An 18,945-nucleotide genomic window follows, 5' to 3' on the forward strand; every position below is an offset into this window, starting at 1 on the left:
GAAGTAAAAATCTGAAATGAACCAAACTGTACCATAGAATCTCTATGGATAGTAATTTCATGCTTGAATAATAAGAATATAGCAGAAGGGATATGTTACCGACCACCTGACCAGGGTGGTGATAGTGACTATGAAATGCTCAGGGAGATTAGAGAGGCTATAAAATCAAAAAACTCAGTAATCATGGGGGATTTCAACTATCCTCATATTGACTGGGTACATGTCACCTCAGGACGGGATGCAGAGATAAAATTTCTTGACACCTTAAATGACTGCTTCTTGGAGCAGCTAGTCCTTGAACCCACAAGAGGAGAGGCAGTTCTTGATTTAGTCATAAGTGAAGCACAGGATCCGGTCCAAGAGGTGAATATAGCTGGACAGCTTGGTAATAGTGACCATAAAATAATTAAATTTAACATCCCTGTGGCGGGGAAAACACCACAGTGGCCCAGCACTGTAGCATTTAATTCAGAAAGGGGAACTACACAAAAATGAGGAAGTTAGTGAAACAGAAATTAAAAGGTACAGTGCCAAATGTGAAATCCTTGCAAGCTGCATGGAAACTTTTTAAAGACCCCATAATAGAGGCTCAACTTAAATGTATACCCCAAATTAAAAAGCATAGTAAAAGAACCAAAAAAGTGCCATTGTGGCTAAGCTACAAAGTAAAAGAAGCAGTGAGAGGCAAAAAGGCATCCTTTAAAAAGTGGAAAGTAAATCCTAGTGAGGAAAATAGAAAGGAGCATAAACTCTGGCAAATGAAGTGTAAAAATATAATTAGGAAGGCCAAAAAGAATTTGAAGAACAGCTAGCCAAAGACTCAAAAAGTAACAGCAAAAATGTTTTTAAGTATATCAGAAGCAAGAAGCCTGCTAAACAACCAGTGGGGCCACTGGACGATCAAGATCTAAAGGAGCACTCAAGGACGATAAGGGCATTGCAGAGAAACTAAATGAATTCTCTTTGCGTTGATCTTCACAGCTGAGGATGTGAAGGAGATTACCACACCTGAGCCTTTATTTTTAGGTAACAAAACTGAGGAACTGTCCCAGATTGAAGTGCCAATAGAGGAGGTTTTGGAACAAATTGATAAATTAAACAGAGATAAGTCACCAGGACCAGATGGTATTCACCCAAGAGTTCTAAAGGAACTCAAATGTGAAATTACCGAACTGCTCACTTTGGTATATAACCTATCACTTAAATCAGTATCTGTACCAGATGATTGGAGGATAGCTAATGTGACAGTAATTTTTAAAAAAGGGCTCCAGAGGTGACCCCGGCAGTTACAGGCCAGTAAGCCTAACTTCAGTACTGGGCAAATTGATTGAAACTACAGTAAAGAACAACGTGGTTTTTGTAAGGGGAAATCATACCTCACCAATCTCCTAAAATTCTTTGAGGGGGTCAACAAGCATGTGGACAAGGGTGATCCAGTAGAAATAGTGTACTTATATTTTCAGAAGCTTTTGACAAGGTCCCTCACCAAATGCTCTTAAGCAAAATAAGCTGTCATGGGATAAGAGGGAAGGTCCTCTCGCCGATCAGTAGCTGGTTAAAAGACAGGAAATGAAGGGTAGGAATACCTGGTTAGTTTTCACAATGGAGAGAGTTAAATAGGGGTGTCCCACAGGGCTCTGTATTGGGGCAAGGGCTGTCAACATAGTCATAAATGATCTGGAAAAAGGGGTAAATAGTGAGGTGGCAAAATTTGGAGATGATACAAAACTAATCAAGATAGTTAAGTCCAAAACAGATTGCAAAGAGTTACAAAGGGATCTCACAAAACTGGGTACTGGGCAAGAAAATGGCACATGAAATTCAATGTTGATAAATGCAAAGTAATGCACATTGGAAAACATAATCCCAATTCTACATATAAAATGATGGGGTCTAAATTAGCTGTTACCACTCAAGAAAGAGATCTTGGAGTCATTGTGGATAGTTCTCTGAAAACATCCATTCAATATGCAGCGGCAGTCAAAAAAGCAAACAGGATGTTGCGAATCATTAGGAAAAAGGGGTAGATAATAAGACAGAAAATATCATATGGCTTCTATATAAATCCATGGTACACCCACACCTTGAATATTGCATGCAGATGTGGTCACCCCATCTCAAAAAAGATATATTGAAATTGGAAAAGGTTCAGAAAGGGGCAACAAAAATGATTAGGGGCATAGAACAGCTTCCATATGAGGAGAGATTAACAAGACTGGAACTCTTCAGCTTGGAAAAGAGATGACTAAAGGGGAATATAATATAGGTTTATAATAGCATGACTGGTGTGGAGAAAGTAAATAAGGAAGTGTTATTTACTCCTCCTCATAACACAAGAACTAGGGGTCACCAAATGAAATTAATGGGCAGCAGGTTTAAAACAAACTAAAGGAAATATTTCTTCACACAACACACAGTCAACCTGTGGAACTCTTTGCCAGAGGATGTTGTAAAGGCCAAGACTGTAACAGTTCTCAGAAAAGAACTAGATAAGTTTACAGAGGATAGGTCCATCAATGGCTATTAGCCAGGATGGGCAGGGATGGTGTCCCTAGCCTCTGTTTGCCAGAAGCTGGGAATTGGCGATGGGATGGATCACTGGATGATTACCTGTTCTGTTCACTCCTTCTGGGGCACCTGGCATTGGCCACTGTCAGAAGACAGGATACTGGGCTAGATGGACTTTCGTCTGACCCTGTATGGCCGTTCTTATGTTCACTCCCCTCTGATTTGAATTGTTGCCACAAGCTTGGTCCCAGCTGGATTTACATCGGAAAAGCAGCTGGCCAAGGACCATGGGAACTGCTAGCTGGATCAGCAAAGCAAACCTGTGCGGTCCCTGAGGATGGGCTGGGGGCCACGGGTGCCAACAGACTAGTGCCAGGGCAGGAACGGCCGGGTTCCCTGCGGGGCTGCATGCTACGCTGGCCACCTGAGCCCCAAAGGGCTGGTGAGGTCGGAATTGGGACATGGGACTGGAGAGAAGCCGTCAGAGTCATCTGCCCTCTGGGGGAGACGGACAAGGCTGGTGGGGCATTCTCCTTCCACGCCCACTCTCCGCTCCCCTCTTCTGCCTCACCTTCTGCTCCCTTGCCCTTTAAGGCTCCTATCACTTTTCAGGCCAGCAGGCACCGGACATGTTGTGGGGGGAGAGCATTGGATGCCCACCCTCCGTGGTGGGTCAGTGGCTCTTGAAGTGAGAGGGAGCTGTGGGTGCCCTTGGTGCCAGGCCTGTCATTTTGCTGATGGTAGTGTGAGTGGCAAAGCGCTTTGCTGGGAGTGGGGGGAGACGCTGGCTCGGAGAGGCCACAGCCACCTTCCCTAGTCACCGTCTGGCCCGCAGCCTGCGGTGCCCGTTGCCGTCTGGCTCACCCGGGGGAGCAGCATGGTGGCGAATGCCGGGGCCACGGCCGCACGGTGCAGCGCTGGGATGCAGTGACTCTGACGAGCTCTTTGGTTGACGCAGGAAGCGGAGCCCAGGATGTGGACCTATGTTTATCCTGCCAAGTACTCGGAGCTCAAGAGCGAGGACGAGAGGTGGAAAGAGGAGAGGGACAGGAAGTTGAAGGAAGAAAGGAGCCGAAGCAAAGAGGCCGGCCCTAAGGAGGATGGGAAGGAGAGCACAAGCTCTGAATGCAAACTGACGTCCCCCGAGGAGTCCCGCATGGTGGGGAAAGACCCCAGACCCAGCGTCCACGTCCCCGTGTCTTCGCCCCTCACCCAGCATCAGTCCTACATCCCCTACATGCACGGCTACTCCTACAGCCAGTCGTACGACCCCAACCACCCCAGCTACCGGGGCATGCCAACCGTCATGATGCAGAACTACCCAGGTATGGGCGCAGCCGCTGGGCTGGGGGCTACCGGCTGGCCCCAGGCCCAGCCAGAGGAGTAGATTAGGCAGCAGGCCGGGGAGAGCTCACCCCATGGGGGAGGCTTGCGTCTCCTCCCCTGCCCTGGGCGTGTGTCTCGGGGCCTGAGTCAACCATTGAGGGGCAGGGTGCAGCGAGCTGAGTGGTGCTTGTACTGCAGTCCCACCACAATAAACCAGCCACCACAGCCTCAGACTGGTGCCTCTGGGAGGTCCCCAACGGCTGAGCTTGGCAGGGCTCCCGACAGCTGCTGCTCCCCGTGCGCAGGAACAGACCGGCAGCTCAGGGCAGGGCGGGAAGAGGCGGATTGCATCTGGCTGGAATGGCTGCAGAAGTGAATGCTGGCGCAGGACGGGCTTCGGCCCTTCTCCAGGGAGTCCTTGGCCCAGCCCCAGTAGCAGGGTGGCAGAGTGATGGTGCAGCAGCCCTCGGTAGCACCGCATGTGCTGCAGGGCAGGGGCTGCAGGCTGGTCCTCCAGCTGTCAGCCGGCCCACTAGCTGGGTGGGCAGACATCCCTGGGCGCAGGAGGGCCATGCTGGCTCATGGTCCTAGTTACAGGTGGCCTGGGGGAGCGTCTCTGCTGAGCCCGTGTGCCTGATTCTCTGCCTTGGCGCAGTGCCGCGTGCTGCTGTCAGCCTGAGCTCAGATGGCAGGAGCGCCCTGCCCAGCAGACAGCCTGGGGGTGGGAGGCCTGTGGGGGGGCTGGTGCTGGCGTTCCCTCCCCCAGGCTCTGACTGGCCTCTCCCCCACAGGATCCTACCTGCCCTCCAGCTATTCCTTCTCCCCATATGGCAGCAAGGCCTCTGGGAGTGAGGACGGTGACAAGGCGCGAGCCAGCCCCAGCGTGAGCTGCAAACCCAGCTCAGAGTCCAAGGCCCTGGACATCCTGCAGCAGCATGCCAGCCACTACAAGAGCAAGTCTCCCACGGTGAGGGTGGGACGGGGCTTCCCTGGGCTGGGGGCCTGATGGGAACAGGGGTCCAAGCGCTTCTGCCTGCAGCTGCCCTGAGAGTGAGACCCCCATTCAGTGCTTACTCCTGGCCCAGCTGTGGGGGGTGCTTATGGGGAGTTACTCTGGCACAGCCTGTCCCAGACACGCCACGGGGGACCCCTGGAAAGCCTGGGACCCCAGCGCTGCATGTGCTGGCCTCTGGCACCCTGGGCCGTAACCCCAGCCTGCAGGGCGGAAACCAAGGCCCAGGTCACCTAGTTAGTCAGTGACGGGGCTACTTTGTGCCGTGCACTAACCACCAGGCATGGCTTCCCCTCTGGCCCTGGAGGAGGCTGGGCCTGGGGCTGGGAGTCCCTGGGAATGCCCAGGTTTGTGGATTCCTCCTGGAAGACACGGGGAGACGTTCCTTTGGTGCAGCGCAGGCCAGAGGCTTCTCCCGCGACTTGTCCCACAGGGGCTGCGGGTTGGAGTCATTTACCTCCTAGGGACGGGCTTGCTGGGGCCTACAAGCCAACCGGTGAATGGAGGGCAGGTGGGAGCTGCATTAGTGCAACCTGCCAAATGTGCCTTTGCCATGGCGCTATATGGCCCACCTGCAACCCCTTCCCCTGCCACTGGGGGGAGCCACCCACCTCACTGCACAGCCCGTGGCATGAACCTGTCGGACAGGAAGTGGAGAATACTGTGCTTGAGTAGGGGGCTCTTTTGGGGAAGAGTAGAATTGTCTCTGTTGGGCCAAAACACTGGGCTCTGCTGAGACAAGTGCCCAGTGGACTGGCAGCCCCCAGTGCCCCCTGGCAGCGCAGCGGGATCTTTGAGAGAAGTGCCCCAAATGAGTCCTTGTGTGGGGGGTCTCCCTGACGCGGCATGGGCCAGGCCGTGCCCCGGGTTGAGTGAGCTGGCTGAGCCTGGCCACATTGTCAGGGAGAGCCCTGGAGAGGGGTTTGGCTGCCGGCTTGGCCGTGCTTTTGGCCCTGGACTCAGCATTGGCTGCTCCAGCATGGCTGGTTGGAATCGTCTCCCCCAGGGTGCCCTGTCCGCTGTGCCGGCCCTTCTGATCTCACTGGCCGGGAGTCCTGCCGCTGCCGGCTTCCCCGGTCTGGGTTCCCCTGCCCTCCTCACCGGGGTCTGTGCTCTCCTCTCCAGATCAGCGAGAAGGCGTCTCAAGAGAGGGAGCGTGGCGGCTGCGGGGTGGTAGCTGGGGGTGGAGGCTGCAGCAGCGTTGGGGGAGCAGCAGGTGGAGAGAGGAGCGTAGATCGGCCCCGGACCTCCCCTTCCCAACGCCTGATGTCAACACACCACCACCACCACCACCTGGGGTACTCTCTGCTGCCAGCCCAGTACAACCTGCCCTATGCAACAGGTGAGAGCAGCCTGTCCGTCTCGTGCGGTGGCATGGGCAGCCCCTGCTGGACTGGAGTTGCGGCGCGGCTCCCAGCGGGATGGGGAGGCAAGCCGGCATGTCTGCCCCGGGGTGGAGCCCGGAGACGAGATGGGCTGGAGGGAGGATGGAAAGCTGGGAATACCGGGGTGGGGCAGTGGGTGTTAGTGGGCATGGCTGAGTGGAGCTGCAGCTAGGGCAGTGGGGTATGCAGATAGAAGCAGTGGGAGAGCGCCCCCGCCTGGTTGATCTCCGTGAAGCAGCGCATGGGGCTGACATTGAGCTGGGGAATGCAGTAGCACAGACCTCCCCTGGATGCACATGGTGAATAGCTCCTAGTGCGGGGCCCTGCCAGCCCAGGGCTGAAGCAGGCAGGGGGCTGCTCTCTGCTCCGCCCCAGAGCCGTCCCCATCCTCAAGCACAGTTCAGAGCAAGTGGCGATGACGGGAGGGTGGCTGAGCTGCCAGCTCCCCCCCTGGCACCGTCCCAGAGCTGCCACCTTCCCATGGCACCGCTGTAGGCACCAGGTCACCTTCTGGCTCTTCTTCTCGCTGCAGGTCTCTCTTCGACAGCCATCGTGGCCAGCCAGCAGGGCTCCGCTCCCTCCTTGTATCCGCCTCCCAGGAGGTGAGAATGGTAAGGCTGCTGCGCCACGCCTGCAAAGGGGGTGTGGGGAGAGAAAGGCCCAGGGCATGGGAGCGGGGGGAGAGCCTCCAGCCTCTGGACAAACATAACATCGCAGTGGAGCCTCCAAATCAGAGGGGCGGGGCAGGGGGGTAGAACCAGGCAAAGTGTGGGCAGGGGCTGTCCTAGGTCCTTTGCTCTGCCGGTGCCCCTCACTCCCGACCCACGGCCCCTGCTAGCCCCGCCTGAGAGTTCCCTGGACAGCTGTTCCCGACTGCTAAGTAAACACTGTTACAGGGCCTGTGTGAGCAGCGGCTGTTTGCTTTGCCCACCCCTCTGGGTCCTGGGACACTGCAGCTGCCACAGGAGAAGGGAAGGAGGAAGAACCGTGTCCTGGTTCCTGCGGCTGGGGCGCCCCTTGGTGGATGTAGCAGCATGGGCACCGGAGTGATTTCTGCTTTGATTTTTCTGGCAGGACGCGCTGTGATTGGATAAAGGGGTCTGTACCAAGTCATGTGACTGGCTCACATGAGGAAGCGCTGGAAATTCCATTAGACATCAGTTGAATGGTGTTAATTGTTCTGTTTGACGTTCCTGCCCTAATCTGAGGCAGACTTTCCTCTTCCCGATGGGACACGCGGGTCCCCGCCCCCTCCACGCCCCTTTCCTTGTGAGCCGGGGAGCTGGAACCTACAGGAATATTTATTCTACTGCCCACCGTCCCTGGGAAGGGAAGCGACCTGCCTGCCTGGTGCATATGAAGAGGCAATGGAAGCACCGAGGGTTTCCGGTGGATTTGATTCAGTGTCCCTTTGGAGGTCACTGCTTCGCGAGGGTCTGAGCAGCACAGGACACGGGGTGGGGAGGGAGCACCAGCCGGGCCTGCTCAGCACGCAGCCCTCCCGCCAGCTGCACTTGGCTCCATGGGAGTGCAGCCCAGATCGCTACAGTCGAGTTGCCTGGACCCAGAGTCGCAGTCCCAGGGAAGAAAGTTTAGGTCTCTTTTCATTTGTAGTAGTGCTGATCAGGTACCAGCGAGGAGCGTGGGTGGATGGTTCGGTGCAGCGGGACGGGTGCGTGTCTCTGGTGAGCGAGCGAGCGCGCGTGCCCATGGACATGTCAGTGCAGTGTGGGGGTGGGCTCGGTGCACAGTGGGGGACAAGTAGCATCTGCAGCATGGGGAAGAGAGCACATGTCAGTGCAGCGGGGGGTGAGAGTGCGTCAGTGCAGCCTGGGGGGGCGTCAGTGCAGCACAGGGGAGGAGGGGGCTTATCAGTGCAGCGGGTGGCGGGTTCACACTTCAGCTGTGTACTCGGCCGGTGCCCACAGTGCCATGCCCTGTATTAAGCAGGTTTGTCAGTGTTCAGGCAGCGCAGAGAGGTGCTGGGTGCCCAGACTAGTCCAGCTGTGGGGTGAACAGGAGTCACCGGCTAAGAATCTGTTCTGCCCCCTCCGGGTGCTCTGCTGCTAGGGGTTTTCCCCTCAGGCTCCCAGTGCCCCTGCCAGCCCTGTCTCTTCTGCCTCCTATCCACTCATCTTCCTCAGACCCGCTGCACTGGCAGCTGCCATCCCCCCGCCCCGCCTTCCCTGCTGGCAGGGGGCATGGGTTGCCATGGCTCAGGCTAACCCCAGTTTGTCACAAACAAGGCCCTTGGGTGGGCTCTCCCTCTGAGTCCTGTGAGCGTTCTGCCCCCCCGCTCCACCTGCAGGGTTGACCGGCTGCGTGGCCGTTCCTCCCTGCACAGACCTAGGGCCCCCCACGTTTGCATAGTCGTCAGTGCACGCGTGCGAGCACTGGCGGGGGCGTGCTAGGCCTGCTCTCGGCACCGCACCTGGGGCTGGGGGGACGGGAAGCTCTTCCAACCCTGGATGGAGTTGTCTCCTCCGGAGGCTGGCCAGTCTGTGCAGATGGGGGGCGGGTCTGCTCTGGGCTAGGGAAGCAGCCGGTGGTGGCCCCTGCATCTCTGCCCGGCTGCTGCAGGGGCCTCTGCCTTGGGCGCGCCAAACTCCAGTTCATTTGGTGGGTTTTTAATTTCGGATTTCTGAGCTGTGAGGGGCGTGGGAGGTGAGAGCGTGGAGCAGTGTGTCTGACGCGGCTGGGCGCGTCCCCCGGCCTCTGGGCGGGAGGGAGCCGGGGTGTGTGTGCTGTGAACCCCCCCACCCCATGGACGTAGGCAGTAGCTGTAGGACTGTTCATGCTTTGCCAGGCTCCATTAGCTGAACTGGTCCTTGCCCTCCCCCCTCAGCTGGCCTTGCTGATGTGCTGTAAGGACCGCTCCCTGGCCTACGGGCAGCATGGTGCTGCTGCACAGCTCAGGTGCTGCCGCGAGGGGCTGATCTCCAGGAGTTAGCAGCCACTCGAAGCTGATCCCCGCCGGCCTATTTCCACCCGTCGAGGCGTGGGAGGTCCCCCAGCAGAGCAGGGGCTGGCTCGCTCCCCGCTGTTGGCTCACCCCCAGCCTGGCCCAGAGCCGCTGGGCGTTCTGGCTCTGCGCTGTGCAGTGTCTGGCGAGCTGTGTGTCGCCGTTGTCCCGGGCTGTGCGCCGCCCGCGGGCGCTGTACATACTGTAAAAAGGAATTGTTTGAAAGCTGTTGTTTTGGTTTTTGTTTCTTTCCCTGTGGGAGGAGCCCCCCCTCCCCCCGTGTGCAATCAAAGAGGAGCCACTGTTGAGTGTGTCGGCCCTGGTGTCCAATGAAGGCAGTGTGTCCGCGCAGCCCTGCCCCCTCCCGCAGCCGCCCTTCATTGGACTGATTCTTTTAACCTTTTCCTTTTGTCTGTCAAAGGAACCCGGGTGCTTGCTCCGCTTACAGCCAGGCTCTGTCTGCTGCATGGGAGGGGCCAGCCTAGCCTCCCTCATCTCCCGCAGGGCTCAGCCAAAGGGCCGAGGGTGGGGCGGTCTTTCCCAGGGTTCTCGGGAGTAGGAGGCTGGGAAATGCTGCGGTGCCCCCCAGCACCTCCAGGACACACACAGCTCAGCTGCGGCCAGAGCAGAGAATCCACTTGCCACCACCCAGAGCAGCTGCCCTCTGGTCACCTGTCTGGTGTAATGGCATGGGGCCTAGGTGGGTTTCCTAGGGCCTGGTAGGATAGGGATGTTCGGATTGGCTTCGAGGGTGGGAACTGCCTGCCTGGGGGACATAGGAGGCAGAGCCCCATCCCTCGGGGAGTCTTGGGCCGAGCCTTTCGCTCTGCCTGTGGCTGGGCAAGGGTCTCCCAAGCTGCTGGCATGAAGTGACATGCAGAGCCACCTGGGCCCCATGGAGCCCAATTCCCAGCGGGGGGCGGGGACCTATTTGTGTGTGTTGGTACCAACGAGGGGGTCAGATGGCTTCAGGTTCCTTATGGTGGGGCTGGGGGTTGGTCTCTTCCTGGTACCTTGGGGTGGCATCGCCAGCCTGCTCCCCAGCTGCCTGGCACCTTGGCTCTGGCAGCTGGGAGACCATCAGGCAGCCTTGCCGGGCCAAGGCACACCTGGGGCTGGGCAGTGCCAGCCCCTGGCCCAGCTGCTCGGCGGTGGGGCTGGCAGAGAGGGCTCTGGCATGTTGAAAATGGGAGGGTTTGAGCTGCGGGGACAATTCAGCGCCCTGTGCCCAGCTGCTGCCAACCATTGTGGGCAAAGGGTTTCCCAGCCCCCCTTTCGGAAGTGCCACTTGGCTTCCGCCTGCCCATAGGTGGTAATTAAAGCTGCGGTGTAACCCGTAGTTTGGGGTTTGACAGTTTCAATGTTCCTGGTGGGCTCCTGCTGCAGGGGAGGGGGGTGGTTGGCTGGGTAGCACGCTGCAGTCCTGTCCCTTGTAGCAGCGTCTGTTCGGAGTTACTCCCCCACGCCGGAGCACTGTGAGCAGGGGGCCCAGCGGGACGTTGATGTTCTAGCTCTTGTTTCCGTTGGAGTTGCTGTGTTGGGTTTAATTTCAGTCTTCCTGATTCTGCCCTTCTGTAAAGTGTACATTATTACCAAGCTCCTTGTTTTTTATATATATATATATAAATATATATATACACAACCTGCACTCTCCCTGCCCGGGGCCAGTCAGGCAAGGAGAGAGAATAAATCTTTTTAAGAGACAATCACAAATATACGAGGGTTGCTTTTTCTTTCTGCCCATCCCCGCTCTCCCCTGTCCACCGCACTCCCACAGAGCTTGGGTGACATTTGCTGTTTGTAGCAAAACCTGCCCCCCATCCCCTGGCTGTTGCCCCATGCTCACAACCAGACCTGCCAGCAGTGCGCCTCCTGCAGGTGACCATAGGCAAGGCTGAAACCAGGAGCCCCATGGCTTTGGGCTTGCGAGGCGGGCAGGGACCTTGCCTCAGCTGGACGTTCCTGGCAGGATCCCCACGTTCCAAAGGGGTCGTGTGACCAAGCTAATCACCCCTGCATGGCGGCAGAGCCGGGCTGCTCCTAAGAAAATGTGCCTGGCCCCACGTCCAGCACGGCACGAGCAGAATGTGCCTGGCGGATTCCGGAGGCACCACTCATTTCCAAGGACCGTTGCCCACCTGCCTAGGACAAGCATGGCAGGCTCTCAGGCAACAGCAAAGGAGCCTGAGAGCCCTTGACCTGCAGACCCCAGCTGGAACTCCGCTCTCAGTCAGTCCTGGTCACGCAGAGGTGTGAAACAGAAGGAGACGGGGGGAATGGGTGCAGAACGTGCTGCTCTTGTAACTTCCATTTGAGCACCCTTCTGCCTAGCCGGAAGGGGGCCTGTGTGGAAGAGAAGGGCTGGGCCATGTGAATTCAGAAGAACAGCCGGATTCTCAAGGGCTTCAGCTGCTCCCTGAGGAGGCTGTGGCCGGCCCTTCCGGGCAGAGGCAGAGCAGGGCTGGATCTGAGTGGGGACAGAGATGCCTAAAGGGAAGTGGTCTTACAGCAGGTTTGGAACATGGACAGGTTTTGATCCCACTCCCCTGTCCAAGCCTGGAGGGCCCTGGGTACAGCTCGAATTGACCCATCTGCTACAGCTCCATGTGCTGAGGTGTTAGTTCTGTGTCCTTGGCTTGGGGCGTGGAAGGGGTGTTGGCTGGGAATGTGGCTGGAGCAAGAGAAGCAGAAAGCAGGGCTGGGGGATCTGAGAAGTCTGAAAGCTGGCCCAGAACCTGCCCAGTGCTAAACCTCTGCCCTCATGGAGGGGGCACAGTGTAGCCGAGCCAGGGACAGCTCCCCTCTGCTTTTAGCACCATGGGGTCCTGTGCTTCCCCTTCCTTTCACTCCATCACTATCAGTAAGGGGAGGGGGGGGGAACATATCCACATTGTCTCTGGTGGCTGGAGGAGCCGAGGGGCTCCAGGAGGGCTCTCAGGAGCAGAGGGGAGTGGCCGAGCATGACTAGGGAGGAGGGTCCATGGACTGGGGGGGCCTGGACGGAGACGCCCGGGTCACTGTGGGCAGAATGAAGCAGCTGAAACGGGGAAGGGCTGGTAGTGCTGGCAGAACAGGGGCTGGGGGCGTACATAGGGCTGTGGAGCTGAGCATAATGAGGTGTGAGCAGGGAGCCAGGGACGGGGGTGAAGTGATCAGATCAATGGGGCAGGGAGGTGACTGCCGTGCCTTGTACCAAGCACAGGCTCTGGGGCTGGTGGGGAGGCTGCAGTAACACAGGCTGGAGTATTTACCATCTGGAAGCTGCACACTGGACCCTTGTGGCAAAAGGAGCTGGATTTGACTGTCGCATGGGGTAAGGGAGGGTGCTGCAGGCCGCCCACCTGATATGGGCCTGAGCACAAGGCAGATGAGGGCTCTGGCAATGACAGAGTGGGATGGGGAGTAGGAGAGACCTGCAGATGGGCTTGGGCCATGCTGACGGTGAGGCAGGCAGGATGGGACATGGGGCCAAGTTCGGATGTAGGGCTGGATGGGGGAAGAGGCTGCAGCGAGAAGAGGACCCCGCAGGAGAGCAGATGAGGAACCTGCAAGAGGGTGGGGCGGGGGGGGGGGGGGGAGAGTTTGTAGAGCAAGGAGAACCAAGAGTGACAGGAGCCAGGGAGGGCAATGTCGTGGGGGGGGGGGGTATGAGCGAGTCTCTCCCCTGCCACAGAGGGCAAGGAGCAAGAGGCTGGACTAGAGCTATCAGTAGCCTCAGGGAGAGTTCTTTCCACAGAGTGGAGAGGCTAGAGGCCAGGGTGAGGGGCTCCAGGATGGAGTGGGAGGAGAGGAACTTGTGGCAAGTGCTGCAAATGGCCTGTTAGAGGGGTTTTCAGGTGAAGGGGTTGGGGGACATACAAAGGTGTGTTTGCAGATTATGCAAGCTATCTCCCTGCAGATAAATGCTGGTGGCCCCTCCAGCCAGCAATCCCCAGGGACGGGCTGACAGACAGGCACAGAGCTGGGAGGCAGGAGATCTTAGGTCTGTCAGTTGGGACAAGTCATGCCCTTCTCTTACCTTAGTCAAGGAGACAATAGAGCATAGCTTGCCTAAAGCTAGCTCGCTTGGTGGCGACTGCGGTAGCAAGGCCTCTCAATAAACCGCACGCTTGTACACAGGAAGTGCTCCCTGCACCACAAAATGCAGCCACCTCTGGGTTGGACCAGCTTCTTTTTAACAGCTACCTGTGACGGGAATTGGGTATCTGACTGCAATGAGCCTGCTGCACAGCTGGGCCTCCCACTGAAGCAGGTGAGAGGTTCGGCTACTCATCCCTCCAACCCCTACCCGCTGGTAATTTTGCAGAGATTTAGACTGGAAGCCCAGCTGAAACTGTAGGACTGGAAGCAGCTGGTCTGGCCCAGGTTCAAGGGTTTATTGAGCGTAGTTTGGCAAACACATGGCATTCTTGCCCTAATAGCTGCCCAGATCCCTTAGCTTGGCATTTCATTTCTAAAGCATTAAATTGCTCCAGGGGCCCATGTCCCTGCGTAGCGCTGGGAGGGCTTTCAGCTCACAGAAACCAAGGCAGCAGTTGGGGCCCAGGGGGGCCAGTGTCATTGGGGCTGGGACCACGGGAGGTCAGCACCATGGTGCTAGAGGTATGAGAGCTACATGCGCTGGTCTGTGTGTACCCCTGTGCGTTCTGCCATGCCGCAAGCATGGGGGTGCTGGAGCCCTGGAGTCCCGGACAGCCTAGGGCTGGGTGGGTGGGGGAGGTAACAGCCTTTATTGGCCCAGCTTCTGCTGGGGACATTGCCAAGCTTTCATGTGCCACGGCTTCCCGACCTGAGCACGAGCTGTGTCCCTCGGAGGCTAGGCCCTGTCACCAGCAGGCGTTGGGCCAGTAAAGGCTCTGACCTCACCCAGCTGGTCTGATCATGGCATTTGCATCAGAATCTCAGCTTTAATTTAAAAAAACCAAACAAAACATCAGGTCTAGCTGGTCTGTAAAGAAAAAACCGTCACTGACCGCGACCTAAGTGTACCCGAGGCCCGTGTAAACGCCTGCAGCGAAACGCTGGCTGAGCGGAATGACCGGCCCGCCAGCTCATGCAAGGGGCCACATGTGGTAATTGTGCAGCTGTGAACTGTGGCGTTTCCCAGTGTTCGCTCCGAGTCCATTATGTCCCTGCACCTAGCATGAAGTGTACCACCAGGGCCAGGCCCTGCCTGCAGGTCTCTCTTCCTCTGCACCTTTCCCCACAAGGCAGAGCACCGTGGATCCCAGTGCAGGCCCTTTGCCCTGCTCCATGGGGCTAAGGGCCCAAGCAGTCAGGACTGGGGTGGGGGGGCACCAGAAGTGCAGATGGGGCATGTGGGCAGTTCGAGCAGCAGGTGCCGTGTAGGGCCCGGTGAATCTGACCTGCTGAAGCTGCCCACAATTACTTGGCACGCCGGGGGGGGGGGGTGGGAGGCGTGTGGGCTGGCGCTGGGCTGATGGGCCAGCTTTGCAATGGCTGGGGCCTCCGGAACGGGTGCATGCAGCTATAGAAAAAAATCCCTTTTCACCCATAACCCTCCTAGAACGGTACGTCAGGGCGTAGTTTCAGCTGTGAGCCCGTAGGGGCTGGGGAGCTACACATGAACTGTGCCATGGAGCAGGGAGGGGGGCCATGTCCTGCTTTGCCGCAGGGCTGGGGGTTGCTATTAGCACTCTGCTGCTTCGTGGACACTGTGTCCCCGCTCTGGCCGCCTCCCACTGCTGCCACATGGCCTGTGGCCCAGCCCGGTGCAGTGCGGGCACCGTGCCCTGGGGCTGGGCTGGAAAGGGCCTGGCAAAATGGTCCCTGCCACCATCTGTCCTCAGGTCCCTCAGTCAGTCCCCGGGGGCTTTTGGGAGACAAATAAATCCTGGGTGCTGGGAGCCAGGTAGAGTTGCTCCCTGTGGTCCAGGGTCAGGCCACTGGGCCCCCTTGCCAAGTCCGCTGAAGACCTAGGGCTGGTGGGGCGGACGACAGCCATGCCGTTGCAGCCCTTTTCTGCCAGTGAGGCCACTCCCGGCGGGGCTGAGCACGGGGGCCATTGGCAGGGCAGGCTGGGAGACGAACCATAGGTGTGATGGAAGTTGAGCACCTGCCCCAGGCATGTCGCAGTGCTCATGTGCCCAGGTCCCATTGCGGCCCTGGTCTGAGCGCCCCTCCGGCCCATCCTCCACCCTCATGCTTTGCCAGGTGTTGGGCCCAACATGCTGTGGGGAGGTGGAGGATGCACAGACCCGCCCTGGGCCGCTTGGTTTGTGCCCCAGTTCAGATGCCCACCCTGGTGCCACTATTTTCCCTGCGTCTCTAGGCTCCCTCCCCCGCCATGCGGTAGGGTGAGTGGTGCATGGACCTGTAATCACATGGGCTCTGCCTCCTACCCAGTCAGCGACGCCGGGTGCCATCCAGGGCCCTGTGGCTCTGCTCAGTGACTGGCCGGCCCACGGCCCAACGTGCTGTCCAGCCCCTGCTGACCCAGAGCACAGGCAGGACTCCGCCAGGCAGGAGTGCAAAGGTTAAGAGGGTTTGGTGACGTCTGCAGCAAGGCTTAGTGGGCTGGCAATCCCGTTAAAGGGATAGCACTGGCTGCGGCTCATCCATGGAAGAGGACATAGAGTAATTAAGGCGCTTACCTAGAATTGCGTAACGGGCTGAGGCCAGCCGCTCGCCCACCCGCCTACATCTGTCCGTGGCGCACAGCCCCGGACACCCTCTGTGCTTCTCACTCCGGTTCAGCTGGCGCCATTGCAGCACTGGGAGGGAGGGCCTGTGCTTATGCCATACTTCACAGGGGCATCCAAGCCCTGCCCTGCTGGAGTTGGGGGTCAGCTCCCAGCAGGCAGCACCCCGGGTGCTCCTGCTGAAGGGAACCACGGAGCAGGCTGGAGGATGGTTTCAGCATGTTGAGGGGCAAGACCAGGGTGCTGCAGGGCAGGGCTCCCAGCCATGTGACCTGTGCATGGTCCTGACATGATTGCTGGGTGCCCCCTTGCGCCCCCTCCCCCTCAATGCATGCACATGGCTTACAGGTGGGGACAAAGGGAACGTTGCAGCCAGCAAGACAATGGAAAAACCGGCCAGTTGGCCACTCTGGGCAGCTGTGGAAGCACCAGCCTGGTCAGAGCAGTCCTGGGGTGTTCCTGCCCAGCCCCCATCCAGTGTGCCAAGCCAGCGGGCAGGGAGAAGGGCACCCGAGAATGGTTTCATCACAGCCCAACACAGAGGGTGAGGGTCGAGTCTGTGCCAGAGGACTAGAGGCTTCACTCTGCATGTTCTCCTCGCTGTGCCCTCAGGGCTCCCCCCACAGTGCCCCTTTGGCAGCATCTCTGAGCCTCTGCACCCCCCTCGCCCCTGTGTGCTGTAGGCTGGGCACCTTGCCCTCGCCCCTTGCTGGCGAGCTGGAGGTGTCACTCCCTGGGGTACGGGAGGGGATCGCCTGGCGGGCTGGCAGCGCGGCTCTAGCCGTGCGGCCTCCAATTGGTAGCCGCTCCCCAGGAGTGCTGGGGGAGGAGGACAGGCAGGGTTATTGTGACTTAACTCTGCCACTGCCCTTTATTCCTGTATCTTTGCTGCTCATGCCCCCGTGGGGGCAGCAGGGGTGTGCCAGCCCTCTCCCCCCCAGAGCGCCTGGTCACAGCTAGGGGTGCAGCCAGATAGATGTGCACCAGGTCCAGCGAGATATTAGCATCTAACGCCCAGTACCATGGTAGAGCTAGTGCCATTAAAGAGAAGCACCCACCCCATGCTTCCGAGAGGTTAGGCTCAGCACACAGAGGAATACATGCAGAAAGCAAGCTCCTCACGCACGACACCACTTCCCAGCTGGGAACTATCACAACTGAACCCCGTCGGCACTTTTCACAGACCCTCAGGAGCCACTGCACCAGGTGGGCGAGGAGCAGCTGGATTCAGGACTCCACGCCACAGGTCCTGTAGCCAGGACGGTTTGGAGTGATCGTGGACCTGGGATTTCATCATGGAGCTTTAGGTGACCAAAGTTTGGCTGCTGTTGTTCCTACTAGTTCACCCTAGCAGCTCGTGTACTGCCTACCCAAGAACCCCACCAGGACCCAACCAGAGGGAAGCTCAGCAATCCTGAGTGAGCCTGGGGTGTGAGGAGAAGGACCCAAGCTGCAGCAGAGGAAGAGGCAGTAGAAGATGAAGTGCTGTTGCAATAAGCACCTTGGTTTGAGCAGTGGGAGGCGGATTAAAGCCACACGGGATCAACGAGCTCCTGTTTTCCCGGCAGTTGTTACTGGCTAGGACAAGCAGTCCTGTTCCTGCACACACTAACGGCAGCCACTCAGCCCTCAACTTCTGCACAGGACTGCCTTCCCTGCAGCTTCAGGACCTGACACTCCTGGCCCAGTCTACCTCCCCGTGATGTGCTGATGAGGTGAAGGACTCTGCAAGGGGAGGTTTTCCACTGGACAGGCCATTTCTCTGAAGGTCCCACCTTGCAGGAGTCTGAGTCTGGTGCCTGATGTCCCTCAGTGCTAATCAGGCACAACTCCCATAGCTCTTTCACTGCCAGACGCTGGAGGACGCTAAGGCATGCCAACATCCCCTTAGGAGCAGTGCTGCCCCACAGATTGGTGTCAGCACAGGCCAGTGAGTGAGGGCTGTTCTGAGGGCTTTAACTAGTGGCCCTAAATAGCCCCTGGGGCACGGGCAGGGGCAGTGCCGTCAGGATGCCAACAGGCTCACAGCGGTGGAACTAACATACTCCCAGGCTTCTCAGCGGAGGCCTCACAGAGCCAGGTGCATGGTGGATCAGTCACTATAGCCTGAAACTCACTAGCTCTGTGAGCAAAAGTCACCCTCGCTAGAAAAACAGTCGTCCCTGGAAAGACCGAGACTCCCTTCACTGCATGCTTCACAAGGAGCCCAAATAGCTCAAGGCACAGGGGGGACTTTAATACATTTCAAGCCCCACCCAGGGGCTGCAGTGGCCCTGGTCTGCCTTTCACCTGTTTCTGTTCCCCTAGAATAGCTGCTGGCTGCAGTGAGACACTCAGGGGAAAGGTAACTCAGGCCGGCTTGAATCCATAGGCAGTCTTTTTCGCTTGGAGGCATAGAGCCTTTTGGGAGATAGCAGAGGAACCACCCTCACAGGCCTGCCGTGAAGTGTGGTGGTGCTGGGAGATGATCTGGAGACCAGACTCCCCCTGATACGATTGGGGCCAATATGGGCCCAGGAGGCTCAGCAGACCTGCCACCGCAGAGTTTTGCCAGGACTTTGGCTACCAGCATGACCAGTGCACAAGCAATGCGTGGTAAGGGGAGAAAAAAAACTCCTCCACCGCCCGAAACCAGCATAGATAGGGAAGGAAAATACTTTTCTCCCCTGTGCTGGTCTCCTGTCATTCGTGCTGCCTTGTCACTTTAACAAGCATAGTGTGAATTTGATACTCCCTAGAAAAAACAGCTGTAGACTGGAATTTTCAAGGGGCTCACTGGAGTTAGGTCTCCAAACCCTATCACCACTGAGCAGGAAGTGGGTGTCTAATTCTCCTAGTCCCCACCCCCAACTCCCCCTCCTTGATGCACTCCAAGTGCAGCCTGGGGCATGGAAAGGAAAGGCTGGTTAGTTCAACCATTTAACACTTGAGGGTTTTTGGGTTTTTTTTTGCTGACCCCCTTTTCACCAAATCACTTGTCAACTGGTGGGAGACGAGAAGCCGGCTCGCCTGGCGACAAAGCTACCGCCCCTGGGTGGAAGTGGTTTTATTTTGTCCCCGGGAGAGCTCTCTTCCCCAGGAAAGAGCAGC

The 18,945-nt window shown here is 57.9% G+C and overlaps 1 protein-coding gene across 3 annotated transcripts in view; it reads left to right on the forward strand.

Moving 5' to 3' along the window:
• Window positions 1-10,888, forward strand: part of ZNF609 (zinc finger protein 609) — a 121,395-nt gene extending 110,507 nt beyond the window's left edge. For all 3 annotated transcript variants that reach the window (XM_084641166.1, XM_084641168.1, XM_084641167.1), the window contains exons 6-10: window positions 3,467-3,833; window positions 4,626-4,801; window positions 5,972-6,188; window positions 6,764-6,842; window positions 7,306-10,888. In XM_084641166.1, the coding sequence (XP_084497292.1) occupies window positions 3,467-3,833; window positions 4,626-4,801; window positions 5,972-6,188; window positions 6,764-6,837 (834 nt within the window). In that variant the 3' untranslated portion in view covers window positions 6,838-6,842; window positions 7,306-10,888. The remainder of the gene's footprint in view (window positions 1-3,466; window positions 3,834-4,625; window positions 4,802-5,971; window positions 6,189-6,763; window positions 6,843-7,305) is intronic.
• Window positions 10,889-18,945: the final 8,057 nt, after the last annotated feature.

Source organism: Lepidochelys olivacea, assembly GCF_965140295.1.
Source record: "Lepidochelys olivacea isolate rLepOli2 genome assembly, chromosome: 10".
Lineage (NCBI taxonomy): Eukaryota > Metazoa > Chordata > Testudines > Cheloniidae > Lepidochelys > Lepidochelys olivacea.